At 44.4% G+C, this 21,405-nt stretch overlaps 1 protein-coding gene across 1 annotated transcript; it reads left to right on the forward strand.

The window, feature by feature from the left end:
• Positions 1 to 310: 310 nt before the first annotated feature.
• On the forward strand, positions 311 to 20,766 carry LOC134965876 (alpha-tectorin-like). Its single transcript, XM_063942265.1, has 9 exons — positions 311 to 365; positions 4,609 to 4,670; positions 4,759 to 4,797; positions 10,564 to 10,596; positions 10,687 to 10,817; positions 15,593 to 15,874; positions 16,771 to 16,908; positions 17,573 to 17,732; positions 20,025 to 20,766. Exons 2-9 carry the CDS (start codon positions 4,631 to 4,633, stop codon positions 20,195 to 20,197), a joined length of 996 nt encoding a protein of 331 aa, XP_063798335.1. The 5' UTR covers positions 311 to 365; positions 4,609 to 4,630; the 3' UTR covers positions 20,198 to 20,766.
• Positions 20,767 to 21,405: the final 639 nt, after the last annotated feature.

A 21,405-nucleotide genomic window follows, 5' to 3' on the forward strand; every position in this document is an offset into this window, starting at 1 on the left:
ATTGGAAATACAGTAAGTTACAATTGGCAGCCAGAATTCAGTGCAAACAATTCTTCATTATTTAAATAAACAAAGAACAAACTTCATTAAAAAAAATATCTTGAATCATTGTTTGAAAAGGGCGATTCAGTAAGGAGAGGTGTCAAAAAATCAACAACATTGTATAGCTATAGACATGCTTAAATATTGTTGTAAGTGGTAAGTGTACACACAACGTCCTGGTACTTACTGGTGGAATAACGCTGTAATAGGGCTTGAGGTTTGTTTAAGCATTACTGGCTCCGCCCTTTTAGTTCAGTCCGGACTGTATAAGATGGTATCCCGTCTCAGTGCCCGCACGCTGCAGGGTATCAGAAGGCACAGAGGTAAGTCGCAATAACTGTCTTTACTAAGATGTCATGCAAAGATTGTTTTAATTACCTGGTTTCCCTGCGATTACAAGACCAAGAAGTGGAAATCTGGTCCTAATTGTGTGACTGGGTAACTTTATAGAAAAAGTTCAGTTTTGCCAGACTTTTTTTCTTTTTTAAGGGTTAAAATTTGAAAATCTGCATCGGTCCCGTAGACCATAAAATAAAAAGTTCACTTTTACGCAGTGGATTTGCCTATTAACCCCTTGGCTGCTGAGGATAAGAAGCACTGGCTCTCTTGGTCGCACACAGTCCTGATGCTTACTGAGCTGAGCGATATTTTGCTGCTGCGCGTGTGCGAAAATCCCTAAAAACTCGCACAGTGTAAGGCGCAGTTGTAGTCGCGATGCACAGTATCAGAAAGGGGGTGCAGTCAATTTGCCAGGGGGCGGGATACCGATGTTCAGGATACCTATGCCGAAATCCTGACGGCTGACAATGCCGCCAGCCGGAGTCCCGGCGCACCAGGGCTATTCCCACTCGTGGGTGTCAACAACACCCATAGAGTGGAAATAGATCCTGTGGCGATCGCAGCAAGCCACCGAGCCTGCAATGTGGAGAGCCTGCAAGGTGACTCTTAGCGCTCGCCCCGCTGCCGGCATTCTGGCGGGCGGGATGCTGTTGTCGGTTATGAACAGCCGGTATCCCGTCCGCTGGTAATACATACAGAACCCTCAGAAAGGTATTGCAAATTTGCAGGGCAGTCCAGAGAAGGGACTGGGAAGTAGGTAAAAAGAGCCACAATTATTTTATTTTTTATTTTTTTTGAACAAGACGGGTGCTAAATCTATTTGCGCTCACCCAGCTGTCGGAATGCCGGCGGTCGGGATTCTGGCGCCGGTATGCTGGTCGCCTACACCCTAAACATACAAGTGCCCAAGTGAAATCATATATTGGGCTGATTCTGAGCCGGAGCAAAGCCAGAAAGAGAAAGGAACTTTGGTGGTCATTCCGAGTTGACCGCTAGTTGCTTTCGTTCGCAGCGCAGCAATCAGGCGAAAAATGGCAGTTTTGCTCATGCGTATGCGGAGCAATGCGCATGCGCGATGTACTATTACAACGAACAATGTAGTTTCACACAAGGTCTAGCGCAGCTTTTCGGTAGCACTGCTGACCGCAGAGTGATTGACAGGAAGAGGGCATTTCTGGGTGTCAACTGACCGTTTTCAGGGAGTGAATGAAAAAACGCAGGCGTGCCAGATAAAAACGCAGGCGTGACTGGTGAAACATAGGCGTGGCTGGCCGAACGCAGGTAGTGTTCGTGACATCAAAACAAGAACTAAACAGTCTGCAGTGATCGCAAGCTAGGAGTAGGTCTGGAGCTACTCTGAAACTGCACAAAATTATTTTGTTGCCGCTCTGCGATCCTTTCGTTCGCACTTCTGCTAAGCTAAGATACACTCCCAGAGGGCGGCGGCATAGCGTTTGCACGGCTGCTAAAAGCAGCTAGCGAGCGAACAACTCGGAATGAGGGCCTTTGTACCTTGGCAAAACCATATTGGGGAAGGGGGGGGGGATGTCAATTGCAGAGAGATTTAAGTGGGATGTGTCCAAACTTAAGGGGGAGATGTATTAAGCAGTGATAAAAGTGGAGAAGTGAGCCAGTGGAGAAGTTGCCCATGGCAATCAATCAGCTGCTCTGTATACTTTCACGGTATGCAAATAATAAATGTTATGTCAATGCTGATTGGTTGCCATGGGCAACTTCTTCACTGGCTCACTTCCCCACTTTTATCACTGCTTAGTACATCTTCCCCTTAAACTCTATTTGCAGTGCATGAATAAAGCTGTCCAGAATCTGCGGGGCTACATGAAAAAGCAGCCCGTATTTACCCTGCATGCAAAAGTATACATTAATTTGTACCCCTTGCATGGTAACACGGTTTGTTCCAGGAGCAAAGTTACTTGCTTAGTTTTTCTCTGTTCCCTACTTACAGTATATCAGCCCCATAATGCTCCCATTCTACATGTGTACTGATGGTGGTCAGAGAGCATGAAATGTAGAAGATTTTGCAAAAAAAAAAAAAAAACAACTATACTGCACATGTTACATCTACCCCACCTGCAGTGCAACATGGTTTTGCCCATAAGAGAACAAATTTGCTGCTATGATCAGGTCTGAATTAGGCCCTCTGTTAGATATGAGTTTGGAGACACCTCTCTGAAATGTAAATCTATCTCTGCACATTTGATATCTGCCCCACCAGCAGTGCACCATGGTTTTGCCCAAGGGCACAGTTACTCCTTTATTTTGCAGAGACTCTCATGTTCTTATTTCATGGGGCAATAGAGAAAAGAGCGCACACACTCCCTACTTTTCACTTTGATCACTTGCTATATGCAACACCTCTGGTAAGGTTATCCAGAGGTCTGAACAAATCCACCTGCACTGTACAGCGCCTATGAGACGCGGCCGGCCGGCCTCTGGCATCGCAAATTGGAATTTATCTAACAAGCCGCACACGAGGTTATAGCCTTGCCTTGGCTCCCCCTCACTGCAGGACCAGTCTCCGAGCAAGAGCACCACGAGGGAAACACCTCAGCCAGCGCTGTCTGGCGTCAGATGACAATACGTCTGGTGGACTTCTAACCGGGATCCGGTCTGAAGATCGACAGTGTCTAGGTCGACAATGTTTAGGTCGACCACTATAGGTCGACAGGCACTAGGTCGACATGGATGGAAGGTCGACAGGGTTTCTAGGTCGACATGTGCTAGGTCGACAGGTCTAAAGGTCGACATGAGTTTTTCACATTTTTTATTTTTATTTTTTCATACTTAACGATCCACGTGGACTACGACTGGAACGGTAAAGTGTGCCGTGCGAAGCGGCAGCGGAGCGAAGGCACCATGCCCGAAGCATGGCGAGCGAAGCGAGCCATGCGAGGGGACGCGGTGCACTAATTTGGGATCCCGGTCACTTTACGAAGAAAACGACACCAAAAAAAAAAAAACTCATGTCGACCTTTAGACCTGTTGACCTAGGACATGTCGACCTAGAAACCCTGTCGACCTTCCATCCATGTCGACCTAGTGACTGTCGACCTATAGTGGTCGACCTAAACATTGTCGACCTAGATACTGTCGATAAAACAAACCACACCCTTCTAACCAGCAGTCTCAAAATTGCAAGTGATCCAGCAGCCTGTATGAGGTGAGCACAACCTGACTCTGGCTCTCCCTCATAACTGAACCAGGTAACCAGTACGGTGGGACGCCACACGTACTCGTTCTGCAAACCAGCATTCTTACAGGCACTTATATAGGAACATTTACGAACTGCTCAACAACATTAAAGTGCATTTGCTACAAGTTTGACCTAAAAAGGGATTGTCTCGAAAATTTTATACATATCCTTGCAAATTTCAGGGACTGGTTAGCTACTCAGCTATTCAAATTACTCACCATGCAACAGTAAATTAAATGGATACGTTTATATGAGTGTTATGCATAGTCAAACCGCATATGATACAGTGTTATGTTCTGAATTGGATACAATTTTATATGTTTAATTTTAACAGTGTTTTCATTGATTTTTATATATAAATAAACAGTTTATGTGTAACAATTAATCAGTGTGTTGTATTCTTGACACTCAGTGGCTTGTGTGTATATATACAATTCATTGTTTAATTAAGGGTTTATTCTATCATCTGTTAATCTCTGGGTGCAGTAGCATTTTTCTTTTTTTCCTTTATATTTATACAAACTTGCAGAGGTTTGTTTTTCAACAGCGAACAGAAGCAACAGAGATGTGAATAATTTGTATATACATATACATTCATCAATATACAGATATTCTTTATATATTCAGCGCCTAGGTTCTCTCCTCTTTTTTTGCTGCTACGATCAGGTCTGAATTAGGCCCTCTGTTAGATATGAGTTTGGAGACACCTCTCTGAAATGTAAATCTATCGGCACATTTGATATCTGCCCCACCAGCAGTGCACCATGGTTTTGCCCAAGGGCACAGTTACTCCTTTATTTTGCAGAGACTCTCATGTTCTTATTTCATGGGGCAATAGAGAAAAGAGCGCACACAGGAAAGTGATGCTGGGTGTGAGGTTATACCAGGAATACAGAAATCCCCGGGGAAGGACCTCTGTCCATTCTATTAGCTAAGGAGGAGGTATGATAAGAATAAGCAGAGATATCTCAGATAATATGTGATGTAAAGATTTCGTTTTATCATCCTTCCAGTGTCTTAGAGAACTGAGGCAACATGGCGGTGACCCGGAGAGTTACGCCGCTGCTGATACTTGGTAAGTGCGGAACATTTCCTGACAGCGCAGAGAGCATCAATATTTACAAGACACAAATAAACTCTAATGTGACCCTATCTCTTTCCAGCTTTGATATCAGTATATGACCTGGGATCAGCAGAATCAGGTAAAACTATTTGAGAGAAAAATTGTATTAATAAAGATGGTTAAATAAGGTGGTTAACAAAATGAACATTAAGCTGCTGAAGGAAAGCCAAGGCTTGAAGTAAAATGTGTAGGTACCATTTATTGTGTAATGTCTTGCAGCGGATGGCAGACAATTTGTGCAGGTCAATCAGAGCTGTTTCTAGGCAATTTGGCTCCCACTGCGAGATTTAAAAATGTGCCCCCCCTCCTCCGTTCACCATAAAAAATGCAACCACCCCCCCCCCCTCCCCCCGTGAATATAAAAAATAAAGATCTTGCATGTGCGCGCTCTCGGTAAGGGCTAGGTCTCATTAAATTGGGCGTGGCCTCGTCTGGAAAGACTACCTTACACCCCAGTTTTTGACCCTGCTCCAACGGATCACAGCCACCACAGGGGGAACAAATGCTACCATATTAAGCCCCACACAGTAATGCCCCCTGCACCATATTATGCCACACACCGCAATGCCCTTGATACATTAAATCCCCACACTACAGCAGGCAAGAGTCCTCATTTCACACATTACAGCAGTCAAGTGTCCCCATTTTACACATTACGGCAGGCAAGTGTCCCCATTATACACATTACAGCAGGCAAGTGTCCCCATTTTACACATTGCAGCAGGCAAGAGTACTCATTTTACACATTACGGCAGGCAAGTATCCCCATTTTCCACATTACGGCAGGCAAGTATGCCCATTTTCCATATTACAGCAGGCAAGTATCCCCATTTTCCACATTACGGCAGGCAAGTGTCCCCATTTTATACATTACGGCAGGCAAGTGTCCCGATTTTATACATTACGGCAGGCAAGTGTCCCGATTTTACACATTATGGCAGGCAAGAGTACCCATTTTACACATTACGGCAGGCAACTATCCCCATTTTCCACATTACGGCAGGCAAGTATCCCCATTTTCCACATTACAGTAGGCAAGTATCCTCATTTTCCACATTACGGCAGGCAAGTGTCCCCATTTTATACATTACGGCAGGCAAGTGTCCCGATTTTATACATTACGGCAGGCAAGTGTCCCTATTTTACACATTATGGCAGGCAAGAGTCCCCATTTTATATATTACGGCAGGCAAATGTCCCGATTTTATACATTACGGCAGGCAAGTGTCCCCATTTTACACATTACGGCAGGCAAGAGTCCCCATTTTACACATTAAGCCAGGCAAGAGTCCCCATTTTACATGTTATGTCAGGCAAGAGTCCCCATTTTTCACTTTATGGCAGGCAAGAGTCCCCATTTTACACATTACGGCAGGCAAGAGTCCCCATTTTACACATTACGGCAGGCAAGTGTCCCCGTTTTACACTTTAAGGCAGGCAAGTGTCCCCATTTTACACATTACGGCAGGCAAGAGTCCCCATTTTACACATTACGGCAGGCAAGAGTCCCCATTTTACACATTAAGGCAGGCAAGTGTCCCCGTTTTACACTTTAAGGCAGGCAAGTGTCCGCATTTTATACATTACAGCAGGCAAGTGTCCCCATTTTACACATTACGGCAGGCAAGAGTCCCCATTTTATACATTATGGCAGGCAAGTGTCCCCATTTTATACATTACGGCAGGCAAGTGTCCCAATTTTACACATTACGGCAGGCAAGAGTCCCCATTTTACATGTTATGTCAGGCAAGAGTCCCCATTTTACATGTTATGTCAGGCAAGAGTCCCCATTTTTCACTTTACGGCAGTCAGAGTCCCATTCTACAATGAAAGAGAGAGAGAGAAAGAGAAAGTTATACTACGTTTGCAGCGGTCCTCCCACTTCCCGCTCTTCGGCGCGTGCCGGCTCGCCTCTCCCTCCTCTCCCTCCTCCTAGCTTGCTGCCAGGCTTCCCGGGTGGCTCCCCCTCCTCCCCGTCATTACTACTCCACTCAGGGGGCAGAGTTTCATGTAATGACGAGTTTGTGTTGTGACATCACGATGCAAACGCGCCATTGCACGAAACTCCGCACCCTGAGCGGAGTAGTAGTGACGGGGAGGAGGGGGAGCAGCAAACTGAGCCACCTAGGGCTGCAGCGAACGCCCCGTGCGAATGCACGCCTCGCCCGCCGCAAGAAACAGCTCTGAGGACAATGTATGACCACGACTAATTATAGGGCAGGAGAGAGATGACACCTGTTCAAGGCACAATCCCTGAAACAAAGTTTAAATCAGAATTCTACATGGTCGAGTCACATTATGACCACCTCCCACATGTGACGTCGGCAGTGCGTAGCCCATGAAGTATGTCACGTGTCGTGCGCTGGCTTGGTGGGTATATAAGGTGTGTGATAGGCCGTCTGCACACATATCACTCATTGCTGTCAGGGGTAAAAGGGGTGATTATCCAAGTTGCAAAAAAGGATGATTATGGGCTTTCGGGCCAAGGGTGGCGGTATTTCTGGCACAGCGTAGTGTGTGACCTGTCTGCGTGCTGCTGCGGTGAAGGTGTATCATGACTGGACAAATGGCACCATTGCGAATAACCGACGTGGAAACTGCGGAGCACCATGTGCCACTGATGTGAGAGGCGAACGTCGGCTATGAAGGTGCGTGAGGGCCGACCGACACGCTACAGTGGAGCAGCTCACCGTCACAGTGAACCTTGGGGCTACCAGACGTGTGTCTAAAATGACAGTTCAACCCGTCTAGCTGCTATCCATGCCGCACACGGCAGCAGGCCCGCCATCAAGGGGGTACTGCGGGCACAGCTGTCCAGGCACAGCCTCTGTAAAAGAGAGTGGATGGCCCGGGCAGCTCATGCCAGCCACTGCCCGCCAGAGTCATCTGCCCGGTAGGCAGGCTGTATTGAAAATGTTACTCTCAAGATGGCTGCTGCCTCAGAGGAGACAATTATTAATAATACTGGAGGAAGCTCTAGTATCTTTAATAACTGTCTCCTCTGAGACGGCGGTGTGGGGGGGGGGGGGCATGCAGAACCCCTGACTATGAACAAGTACCAGGGCATTACTGTGTGTGGCATAATTTGGTGATAGGGGCATAACTGTTGGGGCATAGGATTTTTTTTTTTTTTTTTAAATATATATATATATTTTTTATTTTGAAATATATATTTATTTATTTATTTATTTATTTTTGGGGGGTGGGGGGGGTGCCTATTTTGTCAGTCCGGAACCCACAATTTCTGATGGCAGCCCTGCATGGCGGTTGCTCTGGCTATTAGCTGGTACTCATAATAATGTGACTCAACCATGAATATGTTCCTTGTAATAATTGTACATTATTATTGTTATTATTACTGCATAGTGGGGGAGTAGAGCGTAGATGTAAGTACAGAGGACCACTAGCAAAACACAAAACACAGAGCGACAAAATACAGGACAATCAAGAAGCATAAATGCAAAATAAGCCCAATATTCATACACATATGTACTACACACACACAAAGATCCATATAGAATAGATCAGGGTGATAAAAGAACATTATAGCACACACCAATAAACAGACACACTCATACACACACACACACACACACACACACACACACTCCCTCATAAACACTGATACACAGACAGATCTTCTTGAGCCATATAGACCAGATCGTGATGACAGATTGCCTCTAGCAGAAGATTATGGAGACACACAGCTCTCCCGGGGTGTGCTATAGAAGATCTATAGTAATTATACAGTCAGTCATTAGGTCAACCCTATATCGTCGACATGTATTAGGTTGACAGGGACAAAAAGGTCAACATGGAACAGGTAGACAGTAGAAAAATTTGACTGGCACAATAGATCGACAGGGTCAAAAGGTCGACATGAGTTGGGACCGGAAGGAACCGAGGCCGCCGGTGGGATCCCGATGGTCAGAATCCCAACACATTCTGGAGATAAGCATTAGGGTTAGGGTTAGGCTGGAGGAGGGGAGGTTAGTTTTATGCTGGAGGAGGGGGAGGTTAGGGTTATGCTGGAGGAGGGGGAGGTTAGGGATAGGCTGGAGGAGGGACAGGTTAGGGTTATGCTGGAGGAGGGGGAGGTTAGTTTTATGCTGGAGGAGGGGGAGGTTAGGGATAGGCTGGAGGAGGGGTGGTTAGGGATAGGCTGGAGGAGGGACAGGTTAGGGTTATGCTGGAGGAGGGAGAGGTTAGGGTTAGGCTGGAGGAGGGGGAGGTTAGGGATAGGCTGGAGGAGGGACAGGTTAGGGTTATGCTGGAGGAGGGAGAGGTTAGGGTTAGGCTGGAGGAGGGGGAGGTTAGGGTTAGGCTGGAGGAGGGAGAGGTTAGTGTTAGGCTGGAGGAGGAGAGGTTAGGGTTTTGCTGGAGGAGGGAGAGGTTAGGGTTAGGCTGGAGGAGGGTGAGGTTAGGGATAGGCTGAAGGAGGTGAGGTTAGGGTTAGGCTGGAGGAGGGGGAGGTTAGGGTTAGGCTGGATGAGGGGGAGGTTAGGGTTAGGCTACAGGAGAGTGAGGCTAGGGATAGGCTGGAGGAGGGGGAGTTTAGGGTTAGGATGGAGGAGGGGGAGGTTAGGGTTAGGCTGGAGGAGGGGAGGTTAGGGTTAGGCTGGAGGAGGGGGAGGTGAGGGTTAGACTGGAGGAGGGGGAGGTTAGGGATAGGCAGCAGGAGGGGAGGGTTAGGGTTAGACTGGAGGAGGGGGAGGTTAGGGTAAGACTGGAGGAGAGGGAGGTTAGGGTTAGGCTGCAAGAGAGGGAGGTTAGGGTGAGGCTGCAGGAGGGGAGGTTAGGGTTAGGCTGCAGGAGGGCAGGTTAGGGTTAGGCTGCAGGAGGGGAGGTTAGGGATAGGCTGCAGGGGGGAAGGTTAGGCTGCAGGAGGGGAGATTAGGGATAGGCTGAAGGAGGGGTGAGTTAGGGTTAGGCTGCAGGAGGAGTTGGTTAGGATTAGGCTGCGTAAGGGGAGAGTTAGGAGTAGGCTGCAGGGGGGTAGGGTCAGGCTGCAAGAGGGGACGGTTAAGGTTAAGTTGCGGGAGGGGTGAGTTAGGGTTAGGCTGAAGGAGGGGAGAGTTAGAGGTAGGTTGCAGGAGGGGACGGTTAATGTGAGGCTGCGGGATGGGAGAGTTAGGGTTAGGCTGCAGGAGGGGAAATTAGGTTTAGGCTGTGGAATGTGAGGGATAGGGTAAGGCTGCAGAAAGGGAGGTTAGGCTGCAGGAGGGGAGAGTAAAGGTTAGGCTGTGGGAGGGGTGAGTTAGGGTTTTATGCTACAGGAGGGGTGGGTTAGGTTTAGGCTGTGGAAGGGGAGAGTTAGGGTTAGGCTGCCAAAGGGGGAGGTTAGGGTTAGTCTGCTGGAGGGGTAATTTAGGATTAGAGTAGAGATTAGGTGTAAGGGTAGGGAAAAAATACTTACCGGGATGTGTTGGGTTCTGACTGTTGGGATCCAAACTACCGGTATTTCTTACCCAACCCTTCTCAATCATAGCTCTTCTCCTGCTGCAAAGAATGTGGTACCAAACAGACAGTTCTCCAGGTGCCCATGTGGCCAGATTTGACGTAGATCAGGTCCAGCTGGTAAGGCTCAGCGGCCATATTTGCCAGTGTACGGGTATGTTTTGTTACTCTATAGCCATAGTGCCATAAGATGTGCATATGTGCATACGCCTAATGTCATACGTGTGAATACAGGTATACATGTGTGACAACATGCTTATCTGGCCTAATAGTGTTATCCGTCTTACCCCCTGTACATTACTGCATGTCCTGCTTTATTCTGACGTTCTGATATTTAGAACAGCATTCACTAACAAACTAAACAGAACCGTTTAACTTCTCAAACAGAACCTGCCCAGCAGTACGCAAGTGACGATAGTGGTAAGTGGAAGGAAAGGACATACTGTATGACGTCTCCTCACTCATAGCTCTTCCCCTGCTGCTTACACCGATTTATTTCATGTTCCTCAGATGACCTTCTCTATCCATATGGACCAGCTCAGGGTGACAAAATTACCCCAGAAGAAGATGATGGGACATCAGGAGAAGTCCCCCTCTCTATCAGCTTTAAATTCTCTGGGAAAGAATACAAATCTCTCTATGTAAGCAGGACCCATTACATCCACCATGACGCAGTTATTTTAAGTGGGTTTTTCTTTCATCCTTTTTTTTTTCAGGTCCGATAGGTGTAACCTTTCAGGTATTCCGGCTTTGTTGATACCCCAAGAGGGGGTGGGGCAGTTGCCAGTTATCTGATTCCAAAAAAAGTACAATCTCTGGGTCCATCGTCCCAATAATGTGCACCACCGATCAGATATCATTTCCTGTCAGATAGGTGTCCCATTGAAAGTTTTGTTGGTGAATTTTCCATCACTGCCTCCTACGGTTGGGAATTCCACCAATTTTTCACCATTATAGTAAATAACCGTGTCCCATGCTGAGGGTTAAACCTTCTTACACCCGTAACTGATTGCCCTTTCTCCCCTTTTATTGTCCTTGGTATGAAAACATCAGATAAATCTTTATAGTGACGTTTAATATATTTATAAATAATAAGGATTTTTTTTTTATTTTTTTTTCAAATTAGGGGTCTATTTAATTAGCTTTTGATGGAGATAAAGTGGATGGAGATAAGGGGGATATTTACTAAGCAGTGATAAGAGCGGAGAAGTAAGCCACAGGAGAAGTTGGCCATGGCAGCCAATCAGCACTGAAGTAACATCTATAATTTGCATACTATAAAATTATACAGAGCTGCTGATTGGGTGATGGGGCAACTTCTCCACTGGCTCACTTCTCCGCTCTTATCACTGCTTAGTAAATGTCCCCCAAAGTTTCAACCAGCTTGCAACTGTCATTTATCAAACCCAGCCTATAACATGTCAGTCAGGAGTTGATTGGCTGGGACTTTGGGGGTAATTCAGAGATGATCGCAGCAGCAAATTTGTTAGCAGTTGGGCAAAGCCATGTGCACTGCAGAGGGGCAGATGTAACATGTGCAGAGTGAGTTAGATTTGGGTGGGTTATATTGTTTCTGTGCAGGGTAAATACTGGCTGCTTTATTTCTACACTGCAATTTAGATTTGATTTTGAACACACCCCACCCAAATCTAACTCTCTCTGCACATGTTACATCTGCCCCCCTGCAGTGCACATGGGTGGTCATTCCGAGTTGATTGCAGTAGCAACTTTTTGCTGCTGGTGCGATCAACTAGACGCCGCCTATATGGGAGTGTATTTTAGCATAGCAGAGCTGCGATCGCTTGTGCAGCCCTGCTATGCTAAAAAAGTTTCTTGCAAAACAAGACCAGGGTCAGACTTACTTACCCTGTGCGATGGATCCAGCGACGAAGGTCCCGGGATTGACATCAGACATCCGCCCTCCAAACGCCTGGACACGCCTGCGTTCGGATCTCCACGGCCGGAAAACGGTGCGTAGACGCCCCGGAACGCCTCCTCTCTGTCAATCTTCTTGCGATCGCGCTAGCAATCACTTTCTTCTTTGTTCTGGCCATTGCCCGGCGACGGCCGTCACCGGGCAATGACGCAAGTGCGCAGTGCAGCCGCCACGCATGCACTGTTCCAACCCGTTCGCACCGTAGCGAAGAACCGCTGTGTGCGAACGGGTCGGAATGACCCCCATGGTTTTGCCCAACTTCTAACAAATTTGCTGTTGTGATCAAAGCTTAGTAAATAGACCCCTTAGTTTTGTAACTCTTCTCTATTATAATTTTTAGCATCAATGTTAAACTTGTCACTGATCTGTATAGTACAGCAGTGCTCCGCAGCATGACTCTATAAGCGAACCCTACCATTCCCTATAGCAATGAGGTTACCCACCTTTTGATCCCTCAAATCTTCTGCTTTGTTCTTCTTACATTGAGTGATGCACAAAGCTGCGCTTCTTAGCCATGCTTTGCTGTAATCAGTGACAATGGTCCTATACCCCAGTCTAATGCATCCTAGGATTTATTCCACTTTTAGGGGGACATTTACTAAGCAGTGATAAGAGTGGAGAAGTGAGCAAGTGGAGAAGTTGCCCATGGCAACCAATCAGCACTGAAGTAACATCTATAATTTGCATACTATAAAATGATACAGAGCTGCTGATTGGTTGATGGGGCAACTTCTCCACTGGCTCACTTCTCCGCTCTTATCACTGCTTAGTAAATGTCCCCCATCGTCTCTGTCTGGCACTGTACTTCTTTCTGGTAACTAGTAGCCCTGGTTCCTCTTCCATCTAAGTTTCTCCAGTGTGCGTTCCATGTAATGCATAAGGGACACATGGGGGAAATGTATCAAATGTTTTAAAAAGGACCAAATGGTGTGGCCAGTAACAAGCGATCAGATACTAGCTATTATTTTCTAGAATGTGCTAAATAAATGATTGCTAGAATCTGATAGATTGCTTTGCACACACATGGGACTCGGCAAATGAAGAGTTAGGCAGAGCTAGAATGCCTGGGTGCCACCAGAAATATTGGGCCAGCCACAGCGATGCATCACCGGTACTGCAGAAAGGAATATGGCCTCACCATGCAGGGGACCTGTGCCCTGGAAAGTTAGGACCCTGGAATCCTATGCAGAGCATTTTTTTAGTTGCTAATTTTTTGTGCCCCGCCCTACACAGTTTAGTATACTATTACGGGCACAGTGGCAAATGCAGGATTTCCATGGGGGGGTTTCCAAAACTGGGTGGAGCCAATCACGGGGGTGGGGACTGAGGTGACCCAGTATATGCTGGGTCCATAAAACTAGTGTGTCTGTATGTGTGTGTTTATATATATATATATATATATATATATATGTGTGTATATATACATATATACATAGATATATATATATATATATGTATATATACATATAAATATATATACATATCTACACATATATATACTGTATATACACCTATATATATATATATATACTGTATATACACACATATATATATATATACATATATACACACACATACATATACACATATACAATGCATATTAAACATGGATACATACAGTACACGTATATATACACACACATGTATATATATCATATATGTGTGTGTTTATATGTATGTATGTATATATCTGTGTATATATGTATGAACATGGATATATATGTACTATAATTAAAATAAAGTAAACTTTTATTAAGCACTTACAAGTGCCACCAGGAAGACAGCAGGCTGCAGAGGATGCTAGACAGCCATTAATAATAATCATGCAGCAAAAAAAAAAAATATATATATTTTTTTTTTGGTGGAGGGGGGTTTCTGGGTGCTCGGAAACCCCCCTGGGTGCGCCACTGGGGCAAATGTTGACATTGTACATTCTAAGCCAGGAGTGGGGAACGTCTGGCCCGTAAAAGGCTCGCAACATCATTTGGTCTGGCCGTATTTAAAAAAAATATATTATTATTAAATGGAGCAGAGTGCAGACGTAATGGGCTATAGCTCAGCTGCCTCCTTATATTGACATTATACTGTGAGACGGCTGGCTGAAGATAGAGGGAGCTGCAGCAAGCAGCTCCTCTCAAGGCATTGTCGCTTCCCACGGGGACAGAGCTGGGCTGGCCGGGTGAGGCAGTGACTGGTGACAGCCTGGACCCATCTGTACACTTTGCATGTAACAAGGATGTGTGATAGGCAGGGGTTAAAGGGGGGGGACGAGGTGGAACTGAGTTCCACCACCTGTAATGGTAGGGGGAACTAGATCAACCTACTTCCTTACTTTGTACAGTAATTCCAGCAGAAAAGCCCGCCCATCACCTACATCAATCGATAATGCAGTCTGTGCTAGTGTTACTGATTAGCTGCAGCCACCGCCCCCTTTCTCAGGTCCTGGTGGCTCAAATGTCCTCCTCAAACTACAGCCCACCCCTCCTTGTACACATGTTGTCTGCTGGACAGCATTCATCTCCTCCTCAGGTCCCAGTGACTTTCTTTTCCAGCACAGCATATGTGATGAAATGCTGTCACCGCTGCTGAAGTGAAGAGCCAAGAAGAGGAGCAGGCTCTGTGCCTCTTGAAGACAATATGAGAGGGGGTTGAAGCGACAAGAGAAGGGGGCAAGCAGCTGGAGGGATACAGGGCATGGAGCTACTGGAGGGACACAGGCGGTGAGCTGCTGGAGCTACAGAGGCAGAGATGTGTATAAGGGGCACTACTGTGGGCATTATGTGTATAAGCGCTACTACTGTGGGCATTATGTGTAAGAGGCACTACTATTTTGGGCATTATGTGTAAGAGGCACTAGTACTATGGGCATTCTGTATATAAGCAGCACTACTACTGGGAGCATTTTGTGTATAAGCGGCACTTCTGTGGGCATTATGTGTATAAGTGGCACTACTGTGGGCATTATGTGTAAGGGGCACTACCACTGTTGGAATTGTGTATAAGGGGCACTACTACTGTGGGTATTGTATATAAGGGGTACTACTGTATGGCATAACATGTAGAAAGGGTGCCATTGTGTAGTGCAACATGAATAAAGGGCACTACTGAATGACGTAACCATAATAAGGGGTCATTACTATGTGGTGTAATATGAATCATGGGCACTACGTGCGGTATAATATGAATAAGACTGTACTACTGTGTGGTGTAATTTGAAGTGGGAGCACTAATGTGTGACCACACTGTTTCTTTATAAGATCAATGTCCCTTTAAAAAGTATGTGAAGTAGGCCACAAATTTATAGTTTGCAGGCGGGTGTCAAAAACACTAGCCCTGGCTCCGCTTAATGTGAGTAGGTGGCATGATAAATGAGTTCCACCACCTCTCCAGGAGACCTAGTAATAGGAGAGAATACATTGTGCTGTGTGTGTAGGCCTCCGCAGTAACAGATAACACGTGTCACCTGCTCTTTGTCTCTAGGTGAACAACAACGGAGTGATTTCGTTCAACAGCGCGGTGGCGCAGTATACACCTGATCCTTTCCCACTCACAGATGGTGAGACGTTCATCACCCCTTTTTGGGGAGACGTGGATAATAATCTGGGAGGTAAGGTGTACTATAGGGAGACGACAGACCCCGCCCTACTGCAGAGGATAACACGGGACATGGCGAAGCATCTGCCACTCAAACACTACGTAGCGACGTGGGCTTTCATCGCCACCTGGGACAAAGTAGCCTATTATGGCGCAGCATCTAAAAAGGTCAGTATTGTCCCATCTCACCTACATCATTGCTATACACTAATCTGTATGACACACCCAGGGCACAAGGGAAGGTGGTGGATAATTTGCAGATATACTGTACACCCACATCTCCCATTGCAGGATTTTTATCGGTTCGGTAGTCCGCCAATGCAGAATCTATGTAAGCAGCCGGTATGACTTCCAGAGGCTTTGTGACTGGACGTGCCTAGGGGTGTGCAAGCAGTGCGTAGTATCCCTGTGTACACTGCAGGCCTTACAGCCCCTGTAGCATCCTCAGGATATTCCAAGTAGTGCCGTTGTTCCAAACGTCATGTGTTTGTGGGGGGGAGGAGGGGACTTGTGGGGGCGCTATAACTGCCCCACGGCACCTGCGTTTGATTTGCTGGGTGCATGGCATAGAACCCAGCAACTTGTGCAGCAGATCGGACTGCTATAAGGATGCTCCGGTCAGTGCTGTACTTTCTAGTGTCAACTTCAACATCTTCTTGGTGTGACACCATGACATCAAACCTTCAGGGGACATCACAGGGTGTAAAATTGGGAAACAGGCTCATTCGTTATTAGGTAGCCACTTTGTCTTCATCAAACTTTGACTGAGGGAACCTTCACCATCTACAGAAAGTAGGTTCGATTTGCAAAGAGGTATCTGATTGGATCCCTCCGCCCCCTCCAGCTCCGCTTCACCTCCAGCAATGCTCACATGTGAACTTGGTTCACTCAGCGCCTTAACACAGTGAGGTCAGTAACACCATAAGTGGTAGGTAGATAACAATAGGTTTTTATAGCACTAATATATCACTAATAATATATAATATGATAATTAGAGAACAAATACTTGTGATTTTTTTTTTTGCGATTTCTTAAAAAACAAATTTCCTTTGGTTGCTTTTCAGGTGAACACGTTCCAGGCTGTCCTTACTACTGACGGGTACCATTACTTTGCCATTTTAAATTATGGTGATATCCAGTGGACAACTGGAACCGCCAGTGATGGAGATCCCCTGACTGGCTTGGGTGGCACCCCGGCTCAGGTATTTTCTGTCTCATGCCTTGTATATACTAATACCATCTCTCGTACCATATATCAGCTCCCATACCAAATACAGACTTTCATAGTAAGGGTGGGATGTAGCATGCATCGCATATTGCATACAATACATCCCACCACTTATCACATGCACAGCAGAGTTTATTAATGCCGTATGCAATTCATTATTTTGAATCTAAATACAAAAGACAGCTCATCCAATAAAAGCCTTCCTTTGTGTTGTGCGGAATTCTGGATTTATGAATGGGTGTCGCATTGCACATGTTCGGCCATATATAGATGGTGTTGCCTGTCCGGTACAAGCTCTGGAAAGTTTCGCTTTCTGGAGTTTGATACATATGGGGATTGCATCCCTCTGTAGTGGCTGGCCACACCCTCCCTGGTTTCTGGCCACGCCTCAACCACTGCATTCCCCGGTGGGCCTTTCATGCCCCAGTCTAACACTGTATTTATGTCACAAATATAAAAGGTAAATATTTTAATTACACAAACTGCCGCCATTTATGCAAAAAAGTGTCCACTTTCCTCCATTGGCTCTGGTGTTTTCTATGCCAGATATCCTGTTATACGCTCTCACATTTTGTATTTCAAAATTAAACTGGAAATTAAGTTGCAAATTAATGCATTTGATGTTGTCATGTTGGCAGGCTGGATTTAACAGTGGAGATGACACTCACTACTTCAATATACCTGGATCCAGAACAAATGAGGTGTTAAAAATAAAGTCTACATCCAACGTCGACTACCCTGGACGATGGGTTTTCGAAGTTGCCGATTTTAAGGTTCCTGGAGGATGCGTTTTCAAAGGTATTCATAACTTTTATGACATTTAATATAAGATAAAAAACTCCATCTCTCTGTCAAGGACTAATGTATTGTAGGGAGCAATTTCAATTGGCTGCGTGAATTTCATGGTAAAAATTACCGTGGACATCGTGGCCATTTTTTCATTACTGAGGTATGAGCGCTCCTAATACCTATGGTATCCACCCAAAAAAAATGGTCACAATAATTTTTACCGGAAGAGCCCACAGAAACTTTTTTTTTTTTTTTAATTGGGGAACAGCCTGTACCCTAAGAAATTGTATGAAAATTTTTGGGTACCAGCCCTCGATAACAAAAGTCCCCTAGTAATTATGTTTATTACTGTCCTAAAAAGAGGGGGGGGGGAATTATTTAAAATGCATTAAAAGGCTGATTTGTGCATTTATTTATTTTAAAAAAAAAAAGCAGAACAATTATAAAAAGCAAACAAACTTAGTTTAATTACAAACAAGTGAAATTAAAAATAAGAAAGTGGGGGGAAATTGTGATTTTGTGGTAATTTTAGGCAAATAAAAAAAATTTAGTTTTTGTTTTCCTTAAGTAGTTTAAATAACTGTGTGGTGCATAAGTTAACTAAAAAAAAAGTTTATTTTCGGGTAATTTAAGGCCATTCTTATTTTTTAGTGAGCAATAATGACATTTAATTAATGTACTAATTAGGATAATTAGAAACTTCCAATTGCCTAATTAGTCATTAGCGTGGGTGTCCTAAAGGTTCTGATAAAAGTCATGACATTTTTTACATAAAATGGGGATTTTCCTGTTTTTTTTTTACCTACTGGGAGAAAAAAAGAAGAAAAAAATAGCTGCGAGAAAAAAAGCTGCAGCAATTTCTATGGAAATTAATGCATATGAATTTCTCACTGGCAATTAAATAAGAAAAACTTTGCATCTGTGGGTAAAACCCACACCGCAGGGTTTTCATAAGTTAAATCCGCAATTGAATATACCCCTATATTTTAAATTGTGTTAAAGCGGCAATACAATTTATCAGCAAGTGTTTGAAAAACAGAATTGTAAAAAAAAATCTAAAATAGATAAATAAGAATAATAATAATTTACCTATTATGTTTAATGCCACATTCTTAATAAAATTGTATCCATATTTCCTTATTTTAGGTCATTTTACATGATTCTAACAATACATTCTTCTTATACATAGTTATAGAAAACATATAAACTGACACCCACATTTTACTAGCTAATTCTCTCAAGAATACAAATAAAATTTGAATTTAAAAATAGGTTTTACAGTTAAAGAGAGAAAAAAATGACTTGTTTTTATTAATTTGTTTTTATTTTTAATTTGTTAAAAAGTTTTTTCTTTAATATTCACCTTAAAAAAATCCTCAAACTCATCCCAGTGGTGATGGGGAGGCATATATAACAATATTAATTATTTTCTGAGGTACAGTAGTAGGGTCTTCATTGCCGGGTGGTCTTCAGTATGCCGGCGGTCAGGCTCCCGGCGACCAGCATACTGGCGCCGGGAGCCCGACAGCCGGCATACCGACACTTATTCTCCCTCGTGGGGGTCCACGACCGTGCCCATAGCGTGGCGAGCGCAGCGAGCCTGCAAGGGGCTAATTTGCGCTCACCACACTGTCGGTAAGCCGGCGGTCGGGCTCCCGGCGACAAGCATACCGGCCGCCGGCATATCGTAGTGAACCCTCATTGCCTAAAGGTGTTTCAATGTGATGTAGGCATAGAGTAAATTTATTAAACCTATTTTGTTATTTTTTATTTTAATTGTGAGAATCAATTAATTATACCGTAAAAAGTTTTAATAAGCCATAGTAATCTCAAAAATATACTTGAGACATATACCTGAAACATATTAGTTACTACTAATACTACTACTACTAATAATAATAATAATAATAATAAGCACTTTATTGGAATGACTAAATTAGAATAATGATAGATTATCAATTATGCAAATGTTAATTAATCAGAAAAAATCAAGCAAACAAAAAATTTAAATGGCAATGGACCTTGGAACCGATAGTCTTCATTGTTTCTGGTTCTCAAAATATATCATGCCTGGTGTACCGTTGGTACAGACTACGCCCCCCTAATCAACAAGGCACCCCCCAAAAACTACCCAGACACGCCCACTGTTTACCATAACCTAGCCAGGTTTTGTCTGTGGTGATATTGGATTTTCCTGCAGAAAATGTGAACTGTTGGAAATGCTGTATGGAATGCTTGTTGCCTGGGGAACTACAGTTCGATAAATGTTTGAATCTATCAAATTTCACATTTTTCCTACAGCAAAATTTGCCAAAGAAGGTGAGGAGTTTTGGACAGAATCCACCTGCGACACAAAGTGTACCTGCCAGAATAATGAGGTATCCTGCGAAGCAAAGGCGTGCGGGACATCCGGCGCCTGTGAAGCCTCAGGATCATTCTTCACATGCAAAATCAAGGAAAAAGTCTGCTTCTGAGATGTACAATCGCTCCTGGAATTTACTTAAATGTCCGTCTTGCCCATTTTTTATTTTTGCAATCTAAAGGAGACAATATGGGGTAAATTTACTAAAGCTTCTAAAACAGAGAAGTGGTGAAGTTGCCCATAGCAACCAATGAGATGCTGTCTATCATTTCTCTTGCCAATTCTGTTTTAGAAGCTTTAGTAAATGTACTCCTAAGTCTTATTTTATACAGCAGTGCAAGCATTATACATATATTGTGCAGTAACCAATGATAGCCAATGAAATGTCAGCTTTCATTGATATGCTTGCGCTATATTGTTAAAAGCTGACTCCTTGCTGCTGTAGGTTACAGCACATCAGTGCTTTTTGCACCATGTTGTTAAATAAACCATAAATATCTGTGACATGTTTAATCATAGTAAAATTCTTAGCTACCGTAAGATACTGTATGTAGTCATCCAGAAATGTCAGTAAGCATTAATATAGTCTGATGCGGAATATGGTCCCACCTATTACAGATAGGATCTTTTTAGTTGCAATTTACTGCAAAAAAATAAATAAATAGAACACAGATTACCGGGTATTGTTTGCAGATTTTCTTTGAATGTTGAATGTGCAGTCCTACAGATTAATGATATTGTAGAGAAATTCCCAGACAAGCTAACTTCATCAGGCTACAGTATTTTGCAGAGGCGTGATTTCCGGAGCTACAGTCATCCATTTCAGTAGGGTTTATTCAGATCCCAAAGCACCTATGACAGTGATTGACATCCTGATGCTGTTTGGGGTCTTGGAGGGGACATCGACGACCAACAGAGGCGTGTCTCCGAAATTTAGGAGGAGGGAAGAGGCCAGGGATCTCTGTGATTGTATGGAGATTTCCTGGCCCCTGCGATGTGCGGCTTTAGGCTGCCAAGGATGCTTTGACCCTGCAATGATGGGGTACTACTGCTGGTTCCTTTTTAGAGAGCCCAATGAGACACTACAAACGGAAAGCGTAACATCTTATTTCCCTAAAGCGAAGTGACTTTACTTTGTATCGTTTTGTGTTAATCACATTACAGATGATTTGGAATGTTACCAGAACGTTTCGCCATCATAGCGTGGTGGCGTTATTGTGCAATAAGTTAGGCATTGCTGGATAACGCTTTCATTCCTCCATGGAATGCCATTTCTTACATATTGAGAAGTGGAAGTAACAGCGACATACTTTATTTAGA

This window comes from Pseudophryne corroboree, chromosome 10, assembly GCF_028390025.1.
Source record: "Pseudophryne corroboree isolate aPseCor3 chromosome 10, aPseCor3.hap2, whole genome shotgun sequence".
In the NCBI taxonomy this organism is placed as follows: domain Eukaryota; kingdom Metazoa; phylum Chordata; class Amphibia; order Anura; family Myobatrachidae; genus Pseudophryne; species Pseudophryne corroboree.

Bases quoted from the DNA above. Each gene is read 5' to 3' on its own strand.
- LOC134965876 (XM_063942265.1), top strand. From the start codon at position 4,631: ATGGCGGTGACCCGGAGAGTTACGCCGCTGCTGATACTTG. The intron at 4,671-4,758 runs GTAAGTGCGGAA...ATCTCTTTCCAG, and splicing joins TACGCCGCTGCTGATACTTG to CTTTGATATCAGTATATGAC. The intron at 15,875-16,770 runs GTCAGTATTGTC...GTTGCTTTTCAG, and splicing joins ATGGCGCAGCATCTAAAAAG to GTGAACACGTTCCAGGCTGT.